The 21,480-nt window shown below is 35.4% G+C and overlaps 1 protein-coding gene across 6 annotated transcripts in view; it reads left to right on the top strand.

Moving 5' to 3' along the window:
• The window catches only part of MYOF (myoferlin), a 67,583-nt gene extending 51,008 nt beyond the window's left edge, over nucleotides 1-16,575 (top strand). For 4 of the 6 annotated variants that reach the window (XM_052677223.1, XM_052677225.1, XM_052677222.1 and 1 more), the window contains 22 exons: nucleotides 1,191-1,372; nucleotides 1,477-1,635; nucleotides 1,823-1,921; nucleotides 2,224-2,385; nucleotides 2,903-3,068; nucleotides 3,670-3,746; nucleotides 7,407-7,418; nucleotides 8,498-8,596; nucleotides 9,188-9,313; nucleotides 9,764-9,919; nucleotides 10,031-10,122; nucleotides 10,783-10,953; nucleotides 11,472-11,620; nucleotides 11,820-11,959; nucleotides 12,494-12,582; nucleotides 12,665-12,760; nucleotides 13,363-13,504; nucleotides 13,746-13,845; nucleotides 14,292-14,485; nucleotides 15,121-15,230; nucleotides 15,583-15,730; nucleotides 15,922-16,575. In XM_052677223.1, the coding sequence (XP_052533183.1) occupies nucleotides 1,191-1,372; nucleotides 1,477-1,635; nucleotides 1,823-1,921; nucleotides 2,224-2,385; nucleotides 2,903-3,068; nucleotides 3,670-3,746; nucleotides 7,407-7,418; nucleotides 8,498-8,596; nucleotides 9,188-9,313; nucleotides 9,764-9,919; nucleotides 10,031-10,122; nucleotides 10,783-10,953; nucleotides 11,472-11,620; nucleotides 11,820-11,959; nucleotides 12,494-12,582; nucleotides 12,665-12,760; nucleotides 13,363-13,504; nucleotides 13,746-13,845; nucleotides 14,292-14,485; nucleotides 15,121-15,230; nucleotides 15,583-15,730; nucleotides 15,922-15,957 (2,705 nt within the window). In that variant the 3' untranslated portion in view covers nucleotides 15,958-16,575. Of the gene's footprint in view, nucleotides 1-1,190; nucleotides 1,373-1,476; nucleotides 1,636-1,822; nucleotides 1,922-2,223; nucleotides 2,386-2,902; nucleotides 3,069-3,669; nucleotides 3,747-7,406; nucleotides 7,419-8,497; nucleotides 8,597-9,187; nucleotides 9,314-9,763; nucleotides 9,920-10,030; nucleotides 10,123-10,782; nucleotides 10,954-11,471; nucleotides 11,621-11,819; nucleotides 11,960-12,493; nucleotides 12,583-12,664; nucleotides 12,761-13,362; nucleotides 13,505-13,745; nucleotides 13,846-14,291; nucleotides 14,486-15,120; nucleotides 15,231-15,582; nucleotides 15,731-15,921 lie in introns of those variants that run through there. The other 2 variants (XM_052677224.1, XM_052677227.1) reach the window with 2 other exon arrangements.
• Nucleotides 16,576-21,480: the final 4,905 nt, after the last annotated feature.

Genomic DNA, 21,480 nt, shown 5'->3' with positions numbered 1-21,480 from the left:
TCTAGTTAGCATCTCTGTCGACAGACTAATTCAATGTTCAGGTTATTAAGTATTTAGTTATTGTTAACTACAATGAAAATTCCACTGACAAATCAGAGAGTAAATTGAAATTGGATTCTATTAGAATGACTTTACACTTTATGTAAATTCAAAGAAAGATGAAAGGGGCAGTTTAGAATACATTTTTATCAGAACTGTCATTCATTGGTATTCTTTTTTCCCCTTTTTAGTTAAGTCAATTGCACCTCTTATATTGTTAAATAAACAGCTGTAGATATTTTACTGCAGTTTCTTGAGAGGAAGCTGTTGGGCTTTTTTTGTACTGCTGTCTGTCTTGTGTTTTGTCTTAAATCAATATGTAGCATTTAAAAACAATATTAAGAGACAATAAAAAATACTTCTGATTTATATACGTGGAATTTAAGAGGGGTACCTCAGACACAGTCACACGTAAACCAAAACACCTTTATTTTATTTTCTTCTGAAACTAGTTTGTAGTTATACAAATGTTGTACAGTTCTGATCAGGTACTAAAAGCTGTTGAAACTGACCTAAAAATAACCTTTAAAACAGCCTCAAGTCTTTAGCAATTGCAATTTGTACAGGAAATGTTAATGACCATAATCAGATACCTTCTGTAGAGCTCTTGATTTAAAGACCTGACAAACAGAGGGCTGCTTTAATCATACAGTTGTTTCACAAGAAGAGGTTGTTATAAATAAGATGTCTGAAATCGAAGCTTCATCTGAGTAATATAGCCTGTGAAAACTTATTTGGCACAAGCTAGTTAGAATGAACTCCTTTCTATTATTTATGGATCCATATAATTATGTATCAGTGGAGATAGTGAAAAAAGCTTCTACAGATCATATTTAAGAGGAGTGTAGTACAGCCAAGGTTTTATTTTAGTTTTCAAGTTTAGTTTGTGATTTTCAAGATACTGTAATCATTTTCATTTATTACTACGTTATTAAAGAGTGGTATAAAGGATGCTATTTAGTAATCAAGAGAAATTTTCTCTATTAAATGTAAGTGATATGTATGGTGTGTTGTTTTGTTTTGGTTTTTTTCCTGTAGAACAGACTGTAGAAATAGTAATGACAGAAAAGAAGAGCAATGTACTGTTTGATAAAAATTGTGCTTGTGTGCCTTATGGTTTCAGGCTTTTCAATCTTTGCATAATATTTCAGATCCGTACGCTCATGTTTCTTTCCTCCATCAAAGCAAAACAACTGAGATCATTCATTCAACTCTAAATCCTACATGGGACCAAACTCTAATATTTAATGAAATTGAGATCTATGGGGACCCACAGACAGTAGCCCAAAATCCACCTAATGTTGTTATTGAACTGTTTGACAGTGACCAAGTGGTATGTGAAAGCTTTTTACCTTGATTCTTGTTTTATCATTATTTTTTTTATTGTTGTTATTTGACAATAACATTAACAACTATGATTTTCACTTTTTATTACAGGGTAAAGATGAATTCCTTGGAAGAAGTGTTTGTGCCCCCATGGTCAAGTTAATCCCAGAAGAAGACATCACACCAAAACTGCTCTGGTATCCTGTAACAAATAATGGCAAAGCTAGCGGAGACATTCTTTTTGCTGCAGAACTTATTTTAAGGGACAAGGCATGTATTTATTATATTGTGTGTGTGTATATGTTTATGTGTGTACGTATATATGTGTGAGTGTGTGTGTCATATCATATATATTCTTTCATAGAAAGTCATAATGTAACGAATTATTTTAATGCTTGCAAAGTATTTCATTTAAGTAAGAGGAGAGAAATCAGTATTTGTGTGTGTCTCTTAACAGAGTGGCTCCAACCTTCCAATTCTTCCATCACAAAGAGCGCCAAAGCTTTACATGGTACCTCAAGGAATCAGACCAGTCGTTCAACTCACTGCTGTTGAGGTACTGTTTATTTTTAAGTTAACTAAAAATAAATGCAGCAATCTCCTATTCCAGGTAGCAAGATTGTTACTTTGCTTTGAGGAGAAAAATAGTGAGAAATATCTGGGATTTTTTAATAAGCGTTTTTGGGTTTCACTTTTTCTCTCATCATTCAAACAACCTTAATGTCTTGCCAGTCATGTTATGTTTTTGGTTTTTTTTAATTGAAAAGACTCTTCTTTCCTTCTTTTTGAATATCATGCTAAGCATGCTGATCCTTGACCTTTCTCTGTCTTTCGCTTCTATTGGATTTTATTTCACAGATTCTGGCTTGGGGGTTGCGGAACATGAAAAATTACCAGCTGGCACCTGTTACATCACCGAGTCTCATAGTGGAATGTGGGGGTGAAATGGTGGAATCTGTGGTGATCAAAAACCTCAAAAAGACGCCAAATTTTCCATCTTCTGTTCTCTTCATGAAAGTTGTACGTTGCTAAAACCTATTTACTGTATAAACTATCAGTTGCAAAATGAGTTGCCACATACTTTTTAAGGTTTGTTATGTAAGAATGAAAAGAAAAACCTGTGCATCCTTTTTTGACTTAACATAAGCAAGTTACTGAGCATGAAAATTCTAGTGAAGATTGTGTAATCATGTCTGTGTGTACATTGAAAAAGTATAGTCTGATATGCTCCAGTACAGTGGATAGATGTATGTATTTGAGAAGACATCATTTTACATATAGAAGTGTGATTACTTTCCTATTGCTAGGATGGGGGCTGTGTAAGATTCAAGAATACTGAAGATTTAGGGCAACTAAAAGTATTCGTAATGACTTCTATTGAATCATTCATGTAGTCAGAAATTTCATTCACCATATACTCATAAAATGTAGTAGATCAATACTAAATCGAGTAACAGCTCTAATTTGGGGGGGAAATCTTTATTATTCATTTTCCTTTTGCCTGCATTATAATCAAACTCTAACATTTTGCTTTTAGCTTTTGCCAAAAGAGGAGTTGTACGCCCCATCTCTTGTTATTAAAGTAATAGACCACAGACCATTTGGACGGAAGCCCATTGTGGGACAGTGTACTATTGATTTACTGGAAAGCTTTCGCTGTGACCCCTACGCTACAAAAGAAGACATTGCTCCACAACTGAAAGGTAAAAAGCTGGAAAAAGACAAGTTATGCTTTCCTGTGAAATGCTAGAATAACCAACCTTTGATGTTTACTGTGCATGCTGTACTGATGAACAACCTTCTTGTGTTGCATACTTATTTGGAGATATGACCTGAAGGAAAAAAATTAAATAGTGCAGTAGTTTGTGGGATATTAAAAGTGCAAAGGAAAGTCTAGTGTCGGAATGGGCATGCTGCTTCACTGAAGTTCTTCTTTAGAATTAACTTGAATTTTAACTACCTGCATGTTACCACTGTTCTCATTAACAAAGATACAATACAGTAATGTAGCAAAAAATGGTCTGACTGCAAAGCTGATATCCTCAACTGTATTTTTTTTCCAATTTTTTTCTTTTTAATTCTCTTCTTTTTTTTTTTCACAAATATTTGTGTATAGTGCACAGAAACATGATGCATATCTATTCTTAATTCATCGCCATGTTTTGCTTTCTCTGGAGGATCAAGCTTATAGTCAGTGAATTAATTTACATCTTCTGTAACTGTTTGGATTTCAAATCCCATGGAAAGTTTTAGTATGGTATTTTTGCAACGTGGTATTGTCTTATTAAAATCTTTGGCTTACAGTTAGTCTACTCTCTGCTGCACCTCGCCGGGATACAGTAATAGAAATGGAGGACACGCAACCACTGCTAGCAGCTCAGGTAGTGTCTGAAATTTGATGCTTGACTTTCTTCTTTTTCTTCAGGGCTGTGATTTCTGATTAGCTAAGCAGCAAAACCATCAGTAATGTAGCCGCCTGAAAAGTCAGATGGAGCAAACTTCCTTTGAATACAGGAAAGCAAAGGAAATGCGATAATTATTTTATCCTGTATTCATATAGTAAACATCAAACTGTAAATGTAAGTTACAGTTTACCCAGTAGCTTAGGAATTCAGTCATTCAATGGAAAGAATATGATAGCATGATCGAATATTACCCAGTCACCTACTGGTAATTTTAGAGTGGCCTGGTCTCACACAGCAGTTTCAAATAAAGCAAGCAGATGCTGTATGCTTTGGTGATGACAGAATCAAAACTGCTGTAGCACAGACTTACAGCTGTTCATTTTTTTTTCCCCCATAGGTGTGGTTTTGCCTTTCTTACTGTACAGTCATCCAAAACTGCTAACACAAACATTTTCTATACTAACACCTCTTTTCTTTCCTGTTCTCTTGTGCCTTCTGACTTTCCCTACACTACTGCTCTGATTCTTTCAGGACTTCCACAGTGCAGTCTGACATTACAGGTAAAAATAATTCAGCTTGCAGAATTGTATTCCTGGCTTAGAACCTCAGAGAAGGCAAATTCCAAACATCTTTTCAAAGAAAAATTATCCATAATTTTAGAACTTAATCTAGAAGATATTTTCACAAATTGTTGATAGAGCTTTCTTGACAAAAATAGGCTAAGTATGCTTTAGTATGTTAATTTTGTAGGCTTTTAATCCATAACTTCGATTTTTTCAAAAATAAGTATTTTTTCATTGTTACAGAGGTCCCAAAGTAAATACTATTTGTTATTTTAATGTCACTGATTGTATTATTCTTCCTTTATTTCTTCTTTAGCATTCTCATGTCGTAAAACTTTACAACTGAGTTGTTTCATAGATTTTCTTATATTTATTTCCTTCATACAAGTAAAGTGTCCTAAATATTTAATTTATAACAGTAGAAAAATGTCCTTTCTTTAATCTGAATTAAGCCTTGTTATGTTCTAATGTTTTCTAGATGGCACAGATAGCATTTCTAAAGGTAGTAAAAATTAAGAAAAAAAACTTTAAAAAGATCCAAACCCACTGGGAAAACTGATGTGAATAGTTTTAGCTGATTTTGTTTATGATAGGAAATATTTTAAATGCTAGATGAGGTGAAACAATTTCTTTTGGAGTTTGACATCACCCAAACAAAACATAGTACAAACCTGTGTACAGTTATTGCATCCATATGAGAGAAGGAATAATATTCAAAGCAATTCAGTCTGAAATAACTAAGTACAACTGTGGAAGGCATAAGGGATATGCAGGCAATATCATAAGGACACAAAAGGCAGAAATTTCATCAATTACATTCCAATTTCCAGTGTTTAAGCAGTATGTCAACAGCACTCAGCAAAATGGCTTCTCCAACCACAGTGCATGTATGTATGTATGGAAATACTGCATGGAGATGACCAGAATGGTGGCACAATATTAATGGGATGTGGTCTTGTGGCTGAGCTTATTTTAGCAATAATTCCATACAGAGATCTTGGAGGAAATGATTCTTATAAGTGAATCTAATAAGATTAATTACAAATATTAAGGTAATAAAAAACTTTCTTTGGAGACTTATAAATATCCCACTATGTCTGTGTATTAACTACTGTTATAATATTTAAATATTACTATATCATTATTTATTATTTAAAATCTTTGTACTAAAAGCACCAAAATTAACAAAAATGATTCAATGACACTATTGGTGTATGAAATTTGTTCAAAAGTCTGTTTTCCAGACACTAAAATAAATGTGCAGTAAATAAAATTCTAACCCTAACTTTTGGTAGGGATCCATTCTCTTTTTTCCTATAATTTTAAGGTATTCAAAAGCTAATAGCTCAGTGTAGACATACCTTATGTATAACAATCCACAGTGAAATCAATGGACAGATTTAAAAAGAAAAAAAAAAAAAAGGCAGTAACTGCTAAATGGTCTTTACCAAGTGAATATTTCACTCCAAAATCTCAAATTTATCATATGGCATTTTACCCTGTTTCCTTGGTATTCTATGAGTGCATCCTGCTTACCACTTTTAGCAATAGCATCCAAAGCCAGAGGACTCATTATTTGTTTTGATAATTTTGAAAGAAAGCCCGAAGATTTGGATTTACTTTTTCCATAACCATTTCTTCTCAATGCAAAGAAGTACATTACTTGAAGGGACACCTGAAGGTATATAAAAAATATATAAATCAGTATTATGCTGCAATTATATTTTGTGAATAGTCTCCAAATTTGGAGTTTCGGCAATTGTTACACAGTTGTAAGCTACCCTTCATGTTGTAAACCAGTGTTTAAACAAAGTCAATTTTAAATATGGCAATTAATTCAATGTTGCCTATAAATTTTGTGAATTAGCAATATAGTTTCTAAGAATAAATAACTTGAGTTACCTTTAAAGCAGAAATAGACAATATTTTGCAGATTTATGGGGCACTTTGTTTTGCAGTTAGACAAGACTACTAAAACATAGCAGGCCTGAAAATCCCTGAAAGATAATTATGTTCAGAATATAAATAGAGTTAAAAGAATATGATATATCAGAATGGCGTCCTGACCTATTGATGCATTTGGCTTGTACTCATAAAATGCTTTGCACATCTCTTTTGCTTTTCACCAAAATGTATGGATTATGCCTTTAAATTAAGCCACAATAGACACAACATGAACATGAACAAATTGCGCTAGATAATCCTGGCTTCCAAATGGAATGCATGATGCTTGCTCTTAATGGAACATCTGATCTTGTTTGCAGTATCTCTTATTCAACAGGTGAAGCGTTTTGGATTGTGCAGATTGTTATTGCACAGATAAATCTGTAGGCACACATCCTGATTGTTAGTGCATTTTATAATTCACATTTTTTTCCAGTTTCTGAAATTCTGTAGCCTGTAAACAAATGAAAAAATGGTAGTAGAAAGGGAAAATGCTACTGATTTTTAGCAAATTGTTTTTGTAAAGAAGTTGATATCTAAAATATGAAAAAAAAAAAAAAAAAAGCAAAAAAACAAAACCAAAACACTTCAATTCTATATATGCAAAACTTTTTTGGGAAAGAATCTCTTGAATAAATTCACTTGCGCAAGTGCTCTTATTTCATATGAAATATGTTTAAATCAGATCTGGTGTACTGTGCAAGTGGAAAAGCAGGGAATGCTCCAAGTACTGTGGAAATGAATAAATAGAAGCCAGAGTTGAATGCTGCAGTGAAAGGTTTTGCTTTTTTATGTGAAGAAGGACAGGAAGCACAGGACTGTAGTGCCTCACACCCCTATAAACATACAGCTTGGGATTTTTTTTGATAGTTTGTTTTTCATTTATATATATTTTCAATCAAGTTTAACATCAAGGTCATACTGACAGCAGCAAAAAAGTTATATGCATGCAGTCTGAATATTCTTTACAAGTTTTAAGGTATTGGTTACTTCACATGCAATACTATACAAAAACAAAATACAAGAAAGCAAAGCTCTAAAAACTTACTTAAGTCTATTAAATTCTACAAAGCATATCCTCATAATTGTTTCTATTATTTCTTTTTAATGGATTGATCCTCCTGAGCAGCTTACAGAAAAGGTAACGTATACTATTCTTCAAAATCTATACATTGCTTTCTCACAAATGAAATCCCCAATTGAAAATATACAGTGGAAAAGTGCTACTTCTGATGTATGTTTTCGAGTATGTTTTCAGGAGAGAGTAGTTATGTTATGTTAATAGGTGGGGAAAAATATGGAAAATAGTACTCTGCGGGGGGGGGGGGGGGGAAATCTGTTATCAGTGTTAAATAACTAAAAAAAAAAAAAAAAAAAAAATCAAAACTACAGTTACTTGAATGTACAAACTGTTAGCATGTAGCAGTTGCATGAGAGTTGCTGAAGTATTGTGTTTAAGAGTTCATTGCTCATTTTTTTTTCCTGCAACTGCATTTGAAACCTACAGGATTGTGACACGGTGGTACAGATGATTTCCACCGCGTTTAATGGAGTGATGTATGTTTAGATTTGCAGATCTGTAATTATAACTGATGTAATTATACAGCAACAATTTGAAAAGAAAAGGGAATGCCAAAAGCAAATTAGCACATTTTCCCCTCAGGATAAATACCTTAAAAAATTACATAACAGATTTACTATAGTTTTTAGAGGAATGCAATTCCTGCAGTGGACCCCAGGTATGATAGACTTAAGGAAAAACACTAAGTAACTGAATGCTCCATCTAAGCGTACATTCACTTCCTCTGACTTAAGCAGTCTAGGACATAGGAAGCTATAGAAGGCTGTGCTGCACTACTGGAAGATGGAGGAGAGAAATAAGTACGGCTCCAGAAATGAAACCTTTAAAATGGTTATCTAGACACAGCTAATTAATAATTGTTTTCTTGGACATGGCTCTCTGACTACTAAATGTAGTTGCATTATAGACGTCTAACACTGGGTAAGAGAAATTCCACCTATTTCAGCCTTAATTATATTCTAAATTCTGTCTTTCATATAAAACTCTGATATTTTTTAACTGCTAACAAGTTTTGGAGAATACATTCTTATATGGTTAACTGTTGTTTTGGCTGCACAGCATGGAATGAGAGGCTCTACCTCCCTGTAAAAAGTCTTGTCTTTTTTTTTTTTTTTTTTTTTTTTTTTTTTTTTTTAAAGGAGGAAGAAATTGTTGATTGGTGGAGCAAGTTTTATGCTTCAATAGGAGAACATGAGAAATGTGGACAGTATATTACAAAAGGATATGATACATTAAAGGTATTGCTCTAGAAAAAAGAAGTGAATATTTGTCAACTTTAAAAGCCCCAAACCTGGTCAAAGCTGTACCCTTTGTTTTTTAAAACCTCAAAATTTAGCTGTAATGATTTCATGTAAAGGTCTGTTATTAATTCTTGTGGTAAAAGTTTAAGAAATCTGCTTCTTTACTGTATGACTCCCCTTACTGAGACATGTATTAAGAGTTTAGGAATAATATTCCTTTTCAATGTTAGACTAAACATCCAGACTGAGAAAGTATGAACAGACAGGGGGCAGTATCAGTTAGCATTCCTTCATTAGAAGTTGAAACCGTACCACTTCCACACTTTTCTAAATGCACTCAATGAAGAAGGTAAAGATTAGGTGGTGAAATGCTATTTATTGTTTTTAATGACGCTTAAATGAAGCCTGATAGCAATTCAAATATTCCATTGCTTCCATTTAGATGTAAAAATAAAAATAGCTCTGAATTCTTAACTTCTATAAGATATTCTAACCAATGTACAATATGCTTTCCCAACAGTGCCAACTGTTGTAGCTGATACATACAATTTCTGAACTGTGCTTTTATCCTTTCTTTTTTCTTTAAAGGTATATGACTGTGAATTGGAAAAGGTACCAGAATTTAATAATCTAACAGATTTCTGTGATACGTTTAAGCTATACAGAGGCAAAGCTGAGGACAGTGATGATCCATCAGTTGTTGGGGAATTTAAGGTAAATTTCAGGTAATGGGCAAAAAACAGAGTACAAGAGACTGCATCCAGCATTTAAGTATTTATCATTTTAGTAAATCTAAATGCAAGCATTTCAGCAGTTAAATACAGAGGCGTGTTAGTAGGGGCAGCAGATGCTCTTAACTGCTTAGGTATGATCCTTTTTATTTTTCACAGAAGGAACAGCTGCACATGGTTTACACTGTATGTGATAATAGTTAATTCAAAAGAACTAATTAATATTAATGCATTCTTCCCTGTGGAAGAGAACCTTCCCAGGATGTAATTTTACTTTTATGGTCTTACCCAAGTCAAATGACTTCTGAGTTATAACTTTTAAGTTGAATTAAACTGATTTTCTTGTTTCTATGTAAAATTGTCTATATGCATAGGATAAATAGGACTGACTTTTCTACATTTATCTTGACTGATTCTCTGTGTTACTTTTTAGGGATCCTTTAAAATCTATGCATTACCTGATGATCCCACTACTCCAGCTCCTCCCCGCCAGTTCTGTGAGCTACCAGACAGTGGGCCTCAGGAGTGTATTGTGCGAATTTATATCGTTAGAGCTTTGCAGCTTCAACCCCAGGATAATAATGGGCTGGTAAGACTTGTTGGCTTTGGAATGTCTGTGATGTAACCCTGCTGTACTAGAGATTAAATACAATTAAGCTTATAATAATTTCTTAACAGTGTTTCTTCTTATTTTGAATAGTGTGATCCTTATATAAAAATAACCCTAAGCAAAAAAGTAATTGAAGACAGAGATAATTATGTGCCTAATACTCTCAACCCCATTTTTGGCAGGTAACAAACTTCTTTGTATTTTTAATCTTATGTATTTTAGAATGTTTTCATGCTTTCTGATAATGTGGTACAATTAACTGTTATTATAGAGATCCAGTGTAGTATTCACAGTTATAGATGGACAATTACAAATTAAGTTCCAAAAGGCATTTCACTTTGAAATCAATGGGCAGCAAAGGTGTTTGGCTAGTCTATAAGTGTTCTGAATTACATGCGTAAACAGTACAAACACAACATGCATCTTAAAATTGCCCTAATGCCAGAATAAAGAACTATAAAAAAGAAGGAAACATTTTTACATTTGGGAAATTTGAAAACATTTAAAACATTTATAGAAGCTCCAGCTGTGTTTGTATTGTGATTTTAAAAAAAAATAGATTAAGTTCTAATCATACAAAAGCTATGGATTAAACAAGCATTTTTTATACCGTGGTTAATAAAGCCACGCTATCAGTATCACATTGTGCAAAAAGGAATGTTGCAGTATCTGTAAGACTATAAAATGTAATTCTTAATGAGTACAAATACCAAGGAGTGTATCAGTAGTAACTGCTGCTAGAATTATCAACACCAAAAGCATCTGTTTAATATCTTATAAAGGTCATTCCTCAAAAATAAACTTTTTGAGCAATAGTGATAACTGGACATTTTTATATTTAGAATGTATGAACTCAGCTGCTTCTTACCTCAAGAAAAAGACCTGAAAATTTCAGTCTATGACTATGACACATTGACTCGTGATGAAAAAGTAGGTGAAACCATAATTGATCTTGAGAACAGATTTCTGTCCCGTTACGGATCTCACTGTGGCATCCCACAGCAGTACTGCACGTAAGTCATGCTGTCCATTCAAAAGTTGTATCTGGTAGATCTAGTCCTCACTCTGTAACAAATAAAACAAACTGGCAGTTTAAAATATATAATTAAAATGAAGAAAAACAAGAGTGTGGCTTCTGTTGCTTGGTTGTTAAGCTCACTGTATCATCTTTAAAGTAAAGCTGCAAAATCTTCAGAAGAGCCTTAACTGAAAAAAGAGAAGTCAAAGTTCAGTATTCTTTTCCTGTAGTAAAATGTATGTTTTCTATGCAGAGAACACACAACACAATTTTCTGACTTATTCATGGGAATTAATATGAAACCATTGTTAAAGCGTTGTTTTGATATGCAAAGAAAAATGCACTCTCTCTCAAAAGGTAATTGTGTCATTATCAAGATCACTCAGATAGTCCAGGCAGCTGCAATTCTGCCCTTTCTGGATTGGTTTAAAGCTAGTAAATACATTTTACACAATCTGCAAATACCTGGAACGGTGATTAATTTTAGGACACACTTTGTTGCTTTCCTAAAAGTTCAGGTGTGAATACCTGGCGTGATCAGCTGAAACCAACCCAGATATTGCAAAACATAGCCAGGTTTAAAGGCTACGCTCCTCCTGTCTTCTCTGAAAATGGTAGAAGGATTACCTACGGGGGACGAGATTATACTTTGGAGGAATTTGGTGAGCTTGTTCAGCTACTCTACATTTCTCTCTTAAATTCACATTGGTACAGATATAAAACTTCTCCACTATTTATGGAAGATGAGGGGGGAAAAATCTGACTCTAGTGTGCACAGATTTGTGCTAAATTCTACTTTTTAAGTTTCAAATGCAGATTCTGGATCATAAGCCCTTGCTCTATTTCCTTTTTCTATTTCAGAAGCCAATAAAGTACTACATCAGCACCTAGGTCCAGGTGAAGAGCGGCTTGCCCTTCATATTCTCAGAACTCAGGGTTTGGTACCTGAGCATGTGGAGACAAGGACCTTATATAGCACCTTCCAGCCGAACATCCCTCAGGTACTGTGAAATGGTTTTATTTCAGTTTCTTGAATGCAGAAATATTGCATTCCCATAGCAATCAGAGAAGTTGAAGTTAAATAAATAGATGAGCCTGTATTTCAAATAAAGTACGAAATCTGCAGTGATTGCCTTGCTTAAGTCTAGTGTAGGGGGCAGCTCCTCTACAGCACGAAGGCCACCAGCCACAAATAATCAGACACAAATGATGCTGCACTTAATAAAATAAAGGAGAACAAAAAATTGTAACTACAGAATGAGAACTACTTAGGCACCCAACTGCGCTGAATTCCCTAGGAATTCATGTCCCTACCACCTTCTGAATTTTTGGCATTGTTTATTTGAGGAAGTATAACATGAGGGATTGTGCTTACCCCTAGCTGGAACCTGAGAAGTTCTGACAATCTTAACATCGAGTTTGCTCTGTGGCTAGAAGATGCTACTAAGCAAGTCAGTAGGCATTTCCAGGGAATTATCATGGCCAACATGAACGTGTACATAGCACTCCCTCATTCGTCTTCTCTACCACTGCAGGGAAAGCTTCAGATGTGGGTTGATGTTTTCCCCAAAAGCTTAGGACCTCCAGGCCCTCCATTCAACATCACTCCCCGAAAAGCTAAAAAGTAAGTATTTGTATTTGCACACCATCTGTCAGCCCTGACAAAGCTAACTCAATTATTTTTGTCTGAACATCTTTTCTCTTAGATATGTCTTACGAGTGATTGTCTGGAACACCAAAGATGTCCTTCTGGATGAAAAAAGCATCACAGGGGAAGAAATGAGCGACATTTATGTGAAGGGGTAGGAGCATCCTATTCTGTAACACTTGCAGGTGAACGATGTTCAGGATATCCTGGCCCAGAGAATGAATTTCAAAAATGATCTGGTTCAGCCAAATCAGTGTACCCTGTACCCTCTGAAATAGTACTCAGCTCAGAAGTACTGTAAGATACAGCATGACCAGTTACTGTTTTATAAAAAAATCCCAGAAGTGCAGCCTTTTAAGGCTAAACCTAAAAACCTAGAGATGAGAAGTAACAGATAAGTAGGGAGTTAGCTTTGGTGCTACGTATCCTGAAATCTTCTAAGTTTCCTAATCTTAATGTAAAAAAATTCAACAGAAACCAAAAGACTATAAAATATTTATCTAACAACTCCTAAAAAAAAAAAAAAAAAAAAAGAGTAACAGACCAATTCACCACAGAGAGAGCAATAGTCTTGGCAGATCAAAAGCTTGTTTTGAGTGTTCATGTTTGCAGCACTGAACTGAAAGAGTGTGAAAGCCTCCATGCCTCTGTGAGCAACTTCTCTGGCTTGTTTGCAGCTACTCAGTAACATGGCTGTAGTACAAGCTACTGTGTGGTTCCACTGCAGCCACCAAAGATGTCCATCTGTGCTTACAGATGGATGCCTGGTAATGAGGAAAATAAGCAGAAAACAGATGTTCACTACCGATCACTGGATGGAGAAGGAAACTTCAACTGGAGATTTGTTTTTCCTTTTGACTATCTCCCAGCAGAGCAACTCTGCATAGTTTCCAAAAAGGTAGGTATTTTTGAAAATTTCTATACTTAAAACATGGATTTTAACTAGTCTGATAATTTTTTTCACTGTATACATAGAGGCAGCTTGGCTCAGTTTGTCATAGTTTTCTCAATACAAATATTAAATTTAAACATTAGATTCCTTTTAGCCAGGAACAATGTTGGCCACAAGTGGCAGGCTTCTCTTTTTCTCTTTCCTTTTTTTTTTTTTTTTCCCTCCCCTTTTTTTCTTAAATATTTAGGAACATTTTTGGAGCCTTGACAAGACAGAATTCAGAATCCCACCCAAACTGATCATCCAGATATGGGATAATGACAAATTCTCCCTGGATGACTATCTTGGTAAGAAAGCAAAACAATTTTAAACTATTATATAAGGGCTGTATGTTGAAAGTATTGTTGGCTAAATAATACATTTAACTATCACAAATTACTTGAGCATTATATTTCTATACTTTGTTATATTCTTTTTAAGTACCTAGGGAAAAAAAATATTAAAGATCAAGTTATCTTTCATTTAAAAAAAAAAAAGGGTTGGTACTGCAGCTTGCTAAGTACATTTTATCAATACTGATGCATTCAACATCAAAAAGATAAGTGTAAACACAGCCTACTGCGTCAAACTTGCCCCTCACAACATGCTTAAACAAAGAAGAACGTTACATGTATTTGATCACTTTTTTTTTTCCTGGAACATGTTTGGATACGGGAAAGGTTTATATTGAACCGCTTTGCTTTTTGTTGGTTACATTATGCAGTGTCTGTGTTTTACTCTGTTTGTCTGCTAGGTTTTGTGGAACTTGATTTACATAAAACAATAATTCCAGCAAAAGTTCCTGAGAAGTGCAATATAGACATGATTCCAGAATACAAAGCAGACAGTTCTCAGAAGGCTTCCATGACTGCCTCTCTCTTTGAACAGAAATCCATGAAGGGGTGGTGGCCATGTTGTGTTGAAAAGGATGGCTCTCGCATTTTAGCGGTATGGTTATTACTTTCCTTCTCTTCAAAATTGCAGTCTTTTAATTGCAAAGGATCTACCTGGGAAAAAATTCTAATTAACCGCTGCTATGTTTGAACTCTCGTAATTAAAGATATTCAAGCATATGATTAGACCTTGGACTCAAAATGTGTGAAGAATTAAACAAAATACATATTTATCATTTGCTAGAGTGTTAAGCCTTTTCAATATATGCTCTATTTTCTTCCAGTGCTTTTGCTTTTAAAACTTGATAAACGAAGGGAAAAAAGTCCAAAACATTTGTCAGCAACAGCAACAAAAAAAACCAAGATGCTTAGTCATTAGGCAAAGATGCAGTCATTGAGTTGTTCTTGAAAGAAAAGCAGAATTGTTTTTGTTTTATTAAATTGGAAAAAGCAATATGGAGCTTAATATGCAACTACTAATGAATCAGCAAAAACATGTGCTGTTTTTGTTGATCTTTTTTCCTATTTATCATTCTCAGACACCACTGTAGTACAGAACTTTCAGATGGAAATGGAACACCAACCCCCAGACACACACAAAATGAGCTTGTCCATGACTACTGTGTTTAGGTACCAAACAAGTATCTTCTTGCTCTTTCACTAAGATACTATGTCATATGTTTTCTGAAGGGTAAAGTTGAAATGACATTGGAAGTTGTCAATGAAAAAGAAGCTGAGGAGAGGCCAGCTGGTAAAGGAAGAGATGAACCCAACATGAACCCCAAACTAGATCTACCAAAGTAAGATATCTTTCTCTTACTAGCTTGAGGAACGTATTTCTAGCTATGATGTTCCTGACCAAAATCTTCATTTACAATGAGCTATTACAGATTAGCTATATCTGTCCTTTAAAGAACTGCTTCTAAAAGCCATCTGTGCTTCCTTCCACAAGCATAAGGATAAAATGCAAGGTTGTTTCAGTGTAATGGCACAATATTTGAGTGACACTGATTAAAAAAAAAAAAAAAAACTCCTTCAGCTCTAAACTCAGAGCTTTAGATCAGAGCATTTTAAATAATTTATGCTATCACACTTAAGTATTGTCTGTATTTAAACTATGATTAATATTTTGTTTGTTTTTTCAAAATATAGCCGACCTGATACTTCCTTCCTTTGGTTTACAAACCCCTGCAAGACAATGAAATTTATTGTGTGGCGCAGGTTTAAATGGCTCTTCATAGGCCTTATCTTCCTGTTGATTATACTCTTGTTTGTGGCAGTACTCCTCTATTCATTGCCGGTAAGAATGTTTAAGTGTTACTTTACTCCCTACATTCTACTTTACTCTGAAATATTTTATTTTCTTTAACTGAAATTAGCACATCCTGAATGCATTCTGACGCAGCTAGAATCATAACATCCCTTTGAAAAATACACTGAGTATTTCATATACATCATTTCACCTCGTTTCTTCCTCTCTCGCTTCCACAGAACTACTTGTCAATGAAGATGGTGAAACCAATTTGAAGAAGAGTTTTTTTCCACCTCATCTTTTTAAATAGTACTGAGGTTTTGCCTCAGACTACGGACCAAATTGAGCAAGGTTTTCCATGTATTTTGTTGGCTAGTATTTTGAACTGGAAAATAGATTACAAGAATTTAACCAAGGTTATCCAAGACTCAAGGGGTCATGACTGGTATTTTAGAAAGCAAACAAAAGACCCACGTGTATATTTCTTGAATACAGTAATATCTACCCCAGTAAGGTTCCGACTTCCCTTGCTTTTATACCAACTAGATTTTTCATGAAAATCACTCAGGAAACTGCCAGTTCTTGCTATTTCTGTTTTTCAACTGATACATCTTTTGATAATTCCTCTCCATTGGTGCACCTTGCATTTTAAATTAATGAAAAACTACACCACTATTATTACATGTACCAAGGAAATGTTACAGTGTATTAAAGATAGGTCAGATTTCATAAAATGATTCAGCATCATTCTGCGTAGGATACAACGTTATCAAATCTACATTGCAGTAACTATGTACGTATCAGAACTGCATATATGTAGAAACAACTATATTAATATACTATTTACTTATTGTAACTTAAAAATGGTTAAATAAACTTATCCACAAGTAAAATGCAAGTTTCCAGATTCATCCATTGCAAAAGTTCAGTTGCACTAAAATCAGGTTTTAGTCTGAGATTCACCTTCATTGTATGGATGGTCAAAGCAGTAGCCTCTCTATGAACATTTTCCAGTTCTTTAAACATAGGAAGTCTGCAGTAGGATCTGCACTTTGTGTGATAGTGACATACGTAACTGCATTGAGACTCCTCGTGCCTTAAAGAAAGATGGCAGTCAAAATTGCAAGAATTAAAGTCTGTATTTAGCAGCACACAGATTTCTTTTTTTAAGCAGTACTGTGAAAACTGTGCACATGTCAGGCAAAATAAATGCTACTGCCTTAATTCTGTTGAACAAGTTAGAGTAAAGGCATCACATAACTGTGATGCCCTGTTGTTTAAAGTGGAGGCACAACCAACAGTCATCCTGTCAAAAAGATACATCCTTATTTTTTGGTGAAAAAACGCTCAAGCATCTTGATCTGTGAATGAGAGCAAAGAGCTAGAACTAATCTCTACCCCGATGGATGGACTGTCCCTACAATAATAATGAAATACACTCCAGAAATAATTGACAGTAGCATCAGCTAGTGTTTGCTCATCCACCAATAAAGCCTATCTCAGTCAATGCCATAGGTATGACAGAGAAAAAAAAAAAATCCCAGCAGCTTGCTTCTCATCATAGGTCAAAAAAACCTGTTGCTTGTAATGGCTATCACAAGACAAGCATTTAGCTTTAAGGAGGTATTTAGGAACAGCATTCCTCAGAACACAGTTATAAAATGGAGCAGAAATCCAAGCAAGACTCCTCCCTTAGCACCTAGTTTGGTACTCTCTTCCAGCTGCCTCTGTGCAAACAAACCTAGGCTTGATGGTTTTGCTATAATTATGCAAATGTTACAGTTTTAAGTAACTAAAAAGCTGGAAAATCCATCCTAGTTCCCAGCTGACTTCAGAAACAAAGAAAGCATATGTTTACAAGCAAGTAAATGTGAGCATTGTCATTTACATACAATGCTAGTCACATCTGTAATCCTTGACAGAACTGTTAGGCTTGACTCCAAAATACAGCAGCTTAAAAATACTGTAGCAAAGATTTAGCTCTGTCTGGGTAACAACATTATGCTGTTTCTTGCCATGCCAGCCAAGATGGTTTGTATTGCTCTAATTGACAGCAACTGAGGGTAACACCCTTTACATCCGCAGAAGGAAAAAAAAAAAAAAAAAAAAAAAAAAAAAAGGAAAAAAAAAACACCAGAAAAACACCAGTCCTTGTGATAGGAAATGGGGAATGAATTAACCCTAGAAATTCCTCATGGGAGGAGGAATTTCTGTAAGCTTGCTTTGCTTCAAATAGTAACTTGTTAAATACACACAGTTATGACTTTACATAAAAATCTTGTTTATAGAGTAATTGTCCTCTGTACCGCAACTAAGCATATTCCTATAGTAGATCTGTGTTTTGGCACATGAGGTTGCACACTTTCCTAATGAAAATTTCCTTCAAGGCCTGGAGCAGATCTGTGTCACATTTTCCACAAGCTGCACCCTTCAAGTTTGCAATTTGTTAATGCAGCTTGGGAAGTACATCCACCCAATCAAAAAAATAAATCCAGCCTTCAACCAGGAAGTGAAGATCAGATCAGAAAAATAGAAATAAACTTAGTCTTTCACTTCAGCAATTACACATCCAAAATACTGTAGTGACATGTTCAGTTCAGGGACACTCCTGTCACAAGACCTTAGTACACATATAGACTCTTTGTTCCAAATAAATGATTACCTGGGTTCAAAATAATTTCTCTGTTTTGGAAAAATGAATTCTATTTGATGAGGCTACTTTGCTACACCTGAGTGTCCTTAAGACATGAAATACAAGCTAGCTGAAAGCCTAGGAAAGGCTAAAGCTGGACAGAGAGCACTTAAAAAAGGCTAAATAAAATCGGTATATCATCACTTGCTATCAATACACCAAAATTGCAGCACTGAAGTCACATATATTCCAAAAGCAGCAGCTGCAATGATGCACTCAGCCTTCCAAGAAGTGTACAGTTTCCTATCGGATGCTCTTCAAATGGTGGTAAATGCACTCTGTAGTTTCCCAGGACCAGACTACTGGCTGTGAGAAAATTAAGAGCTTCTGTAATTTACTTTACAACTCGATGGATTATATGAGGAAAAAAAAAAAATTATGATGTAGCTCAAGAAGAAATGTTTGCTCCCAAACCAGCTCAGGGTAAAATAAAGGAGTAAACTCAGCAACAGCCACACGCTGTTCATGCATTTCTTCAAACAACCACAAGATGACATCCCAAGTCTCATTTGTTTGCAAAGTCCAGTGCTTATGCTTCATCCCTGCCTTAAACACAGTTCACATATGAACAATAACATTATTTAATAGTTAGGGGAAAATGCAGTCTCACCGAAGCCCATTCCTTCACAAAGTGTATTTGGTAAGCACAGTTGTCAACGCCTTTGGAACATACCTCATCTACAAACACATACAGAAAGTGATTCAAAGTGACAGCCTGGTTCACACCGAGTCTAGTGCTGCAGTTGTGTAAGTTTCCATTCCATGCTGAAGTGATGCCTAAGTGTCTACTGGCAACTTGAATGCAGTACCAGATAACAAGAATGCAGCATTCAGTGCTGAATCTAACTTATTATCTTAGCTAGTAAATAACACAGGTATTTTACACAACTGCTCGCTGCTGGGTATGAATGAACTGTCATGCAGTGTATCGGAAAGTAATTCTCTAAAAAAAAAAAAAAAAAAAAAGAAAAAAAAAGAAAATTGAAAAATTCTGTAAAAATACACAACCAAAAAAACCCAAAAACAAACAACCAAAAAAACTCTGCTGAGCCCAAAAGTGCTCTAACCACAAAGCTACTCTTCAGAAAAGTTTCTTTTGTTGCATTTACTGTGGCTGACAGATAAATTCCAGTGACAAATATAGGATGAAGAATACCGCAGGGAAAATGCTTCCTTTCCTAAAGCCACCAAAAAGCTCTGAATACACTATAATTGCTTAGGAAAGACTCCAAGGCAGTTCTGCTCCTCTCCTAGCTCTAACAGTTGCCAGAAATAGCAGCAAAAAGCACCAAAGCACCAGGGCATTCAGAACACCACAGGAGGTGAACAGACCTGAACAGCAGTGGTACCATCAGCCACCTCAAAGGGAAGCACAAGTGGCAGCACAGAGGAGAGAGGCATTCACTGACTTCCTTCAGGGGAGCTACTTGTCACCAGTACCGGACAAGGATCCTCTAGCATTGTACACGACACAGCTGAGGGCTGCAGCAAGTTGCCAGCAACTATTTGGGATCCACAGACCAAAACTTTTTTCTCCATCCTTTTCCTGCAGTAGTGCTGCTACCATAGTAACAGTGCTGGAGGAAGTTCCCACCAACATCACATCTGTAAGGGCACACACAGTGAGGTAGCAAATTTGAGTTGAATCTTTTCAGACAGAGGAATGAACTGAATATGCACAGACTTCCTCTCAGTACTTCAGAAACACTGAATTTTTGGCCACAACAAAGCTGAGGTGCCAAGCTGTAAGAAGACACAGACATCCCTATAAATAAAGAGATGCAGAATAGCAGAGTAGGGAATTCATACCTTAAGTGCAACTGGTGCTAGGCAGTAATGGAACTATTAATTTGCACCCAAGCACCTGAACTCCCACTGAACAGGTATGTCCTCTATGGGACAGCTCTGTGTGACACAGCAATGAAGAAAAAAAATGCAGCCATCATCCAGCGGGGCACAGTGAATAAACCAATGTCACAATGTTCTATCAATCATAATCAGCTTATGTTCAAATCTCCTGTTTGATTTTGACATAGGTCTCAAAAGAGGCCCGTAATAAATGAATAAAAGATTCAAATGTGAACAATGAAAGCAATCAGTAAGGCTTCCTGTAGAAGAAAAGATGAAGAGGTCAGCACTAGCCTGAGAAGTGACAGAGTAATAATATTACTTCTAATGGAAGCCACAGGGAAGTAGAGATCATATAAATTAGATGCTTCTCTTCAGGGAGAATATTAAAACCACCCATATGCACACATGAAGACTTACTCTCTCCCTCAGAATCTTGAGCATAAAATGCAAAAAACCTGCTAAATGGTAACAGACATTTTTGTTCATATTTTAGCTTACTGTTGAAACACCAGAGAATATAACTCCATAGGAACAAAGAAAAGACACAATACCTCCCTGCATTTACATAATAAGAAAATACTGCAAAATAAACAAGCTCCCATATTTCACTGCATCCTGTGCCCATGGCAGGAACCCCTAAGAAAGCACTCAGCTCTGCACTGTGCAGCTGGGAACAGCAATGTATACTCACAGCTGAGAGACTCTTGTTGCACAGTTGCCAAGCTTTCTTGACTTGTGTGTATACTCCTCCTTACCACTCAGGTTATCAGATCAAATATAATGAAGAAGAAATTAAACTCTCTTAAGATCATGAATCAGCTATAGAGTCCCTGCTCCACTGGGGCTACAGCCCCACAATACACTGGCAATGATGCTACTAGTAGCTTCAGATATTTATTCCTGTCCACTGCCCCATCCTCAGCCAACAAAATCAGACTTAGAACAAAAAAAAGCAACACCAATTTCTTACTACACCCTGTCTTGTTTTGTTTTTGTTCTTGTTTTGTTTTTGTTTTTTTTTTTTTGTTTTTTTTTTGTTGTTGTTTTTTTTTTTCCTCCAGTGTGAAACTATTATTTACTTCAAACCATAGCGCTACAGTGTGCTGACATAAATAACAGAGGGTATATCCTACAGGGTAATCTCTTAAGACACCAAACAAAATATTCTGAAATCAAGCCCTCTGTTAGCAAGCCCCAGTGCACCAAAACCACTTTCAAGACAGTTGCCAGACTCAAAGGATGAGATCATGTCAAC

The sequence above is a fragment of the Tympanuchus pallidicinctus genome, unplaced genomic scaffold, assembly GCF_026119805.1.
Source record: "Tympanuchus pallidicinctus isolate F22 unplaced genomic scaffold, pur_lepc_1.0 scaffold16, whole genome shotgun sequence".
NCBI classification, from domain to species: Eukaryota; Metazoa; Chordata; class Aves; order Galliformes; family Phasianidae; genus Tympanuchus; species Tympanuchus pallidicinctus.
Note: the sequence above shows the minus strand (reverse complement) of the source record. Positions and strands in the feature narration are given on the sequence as shown.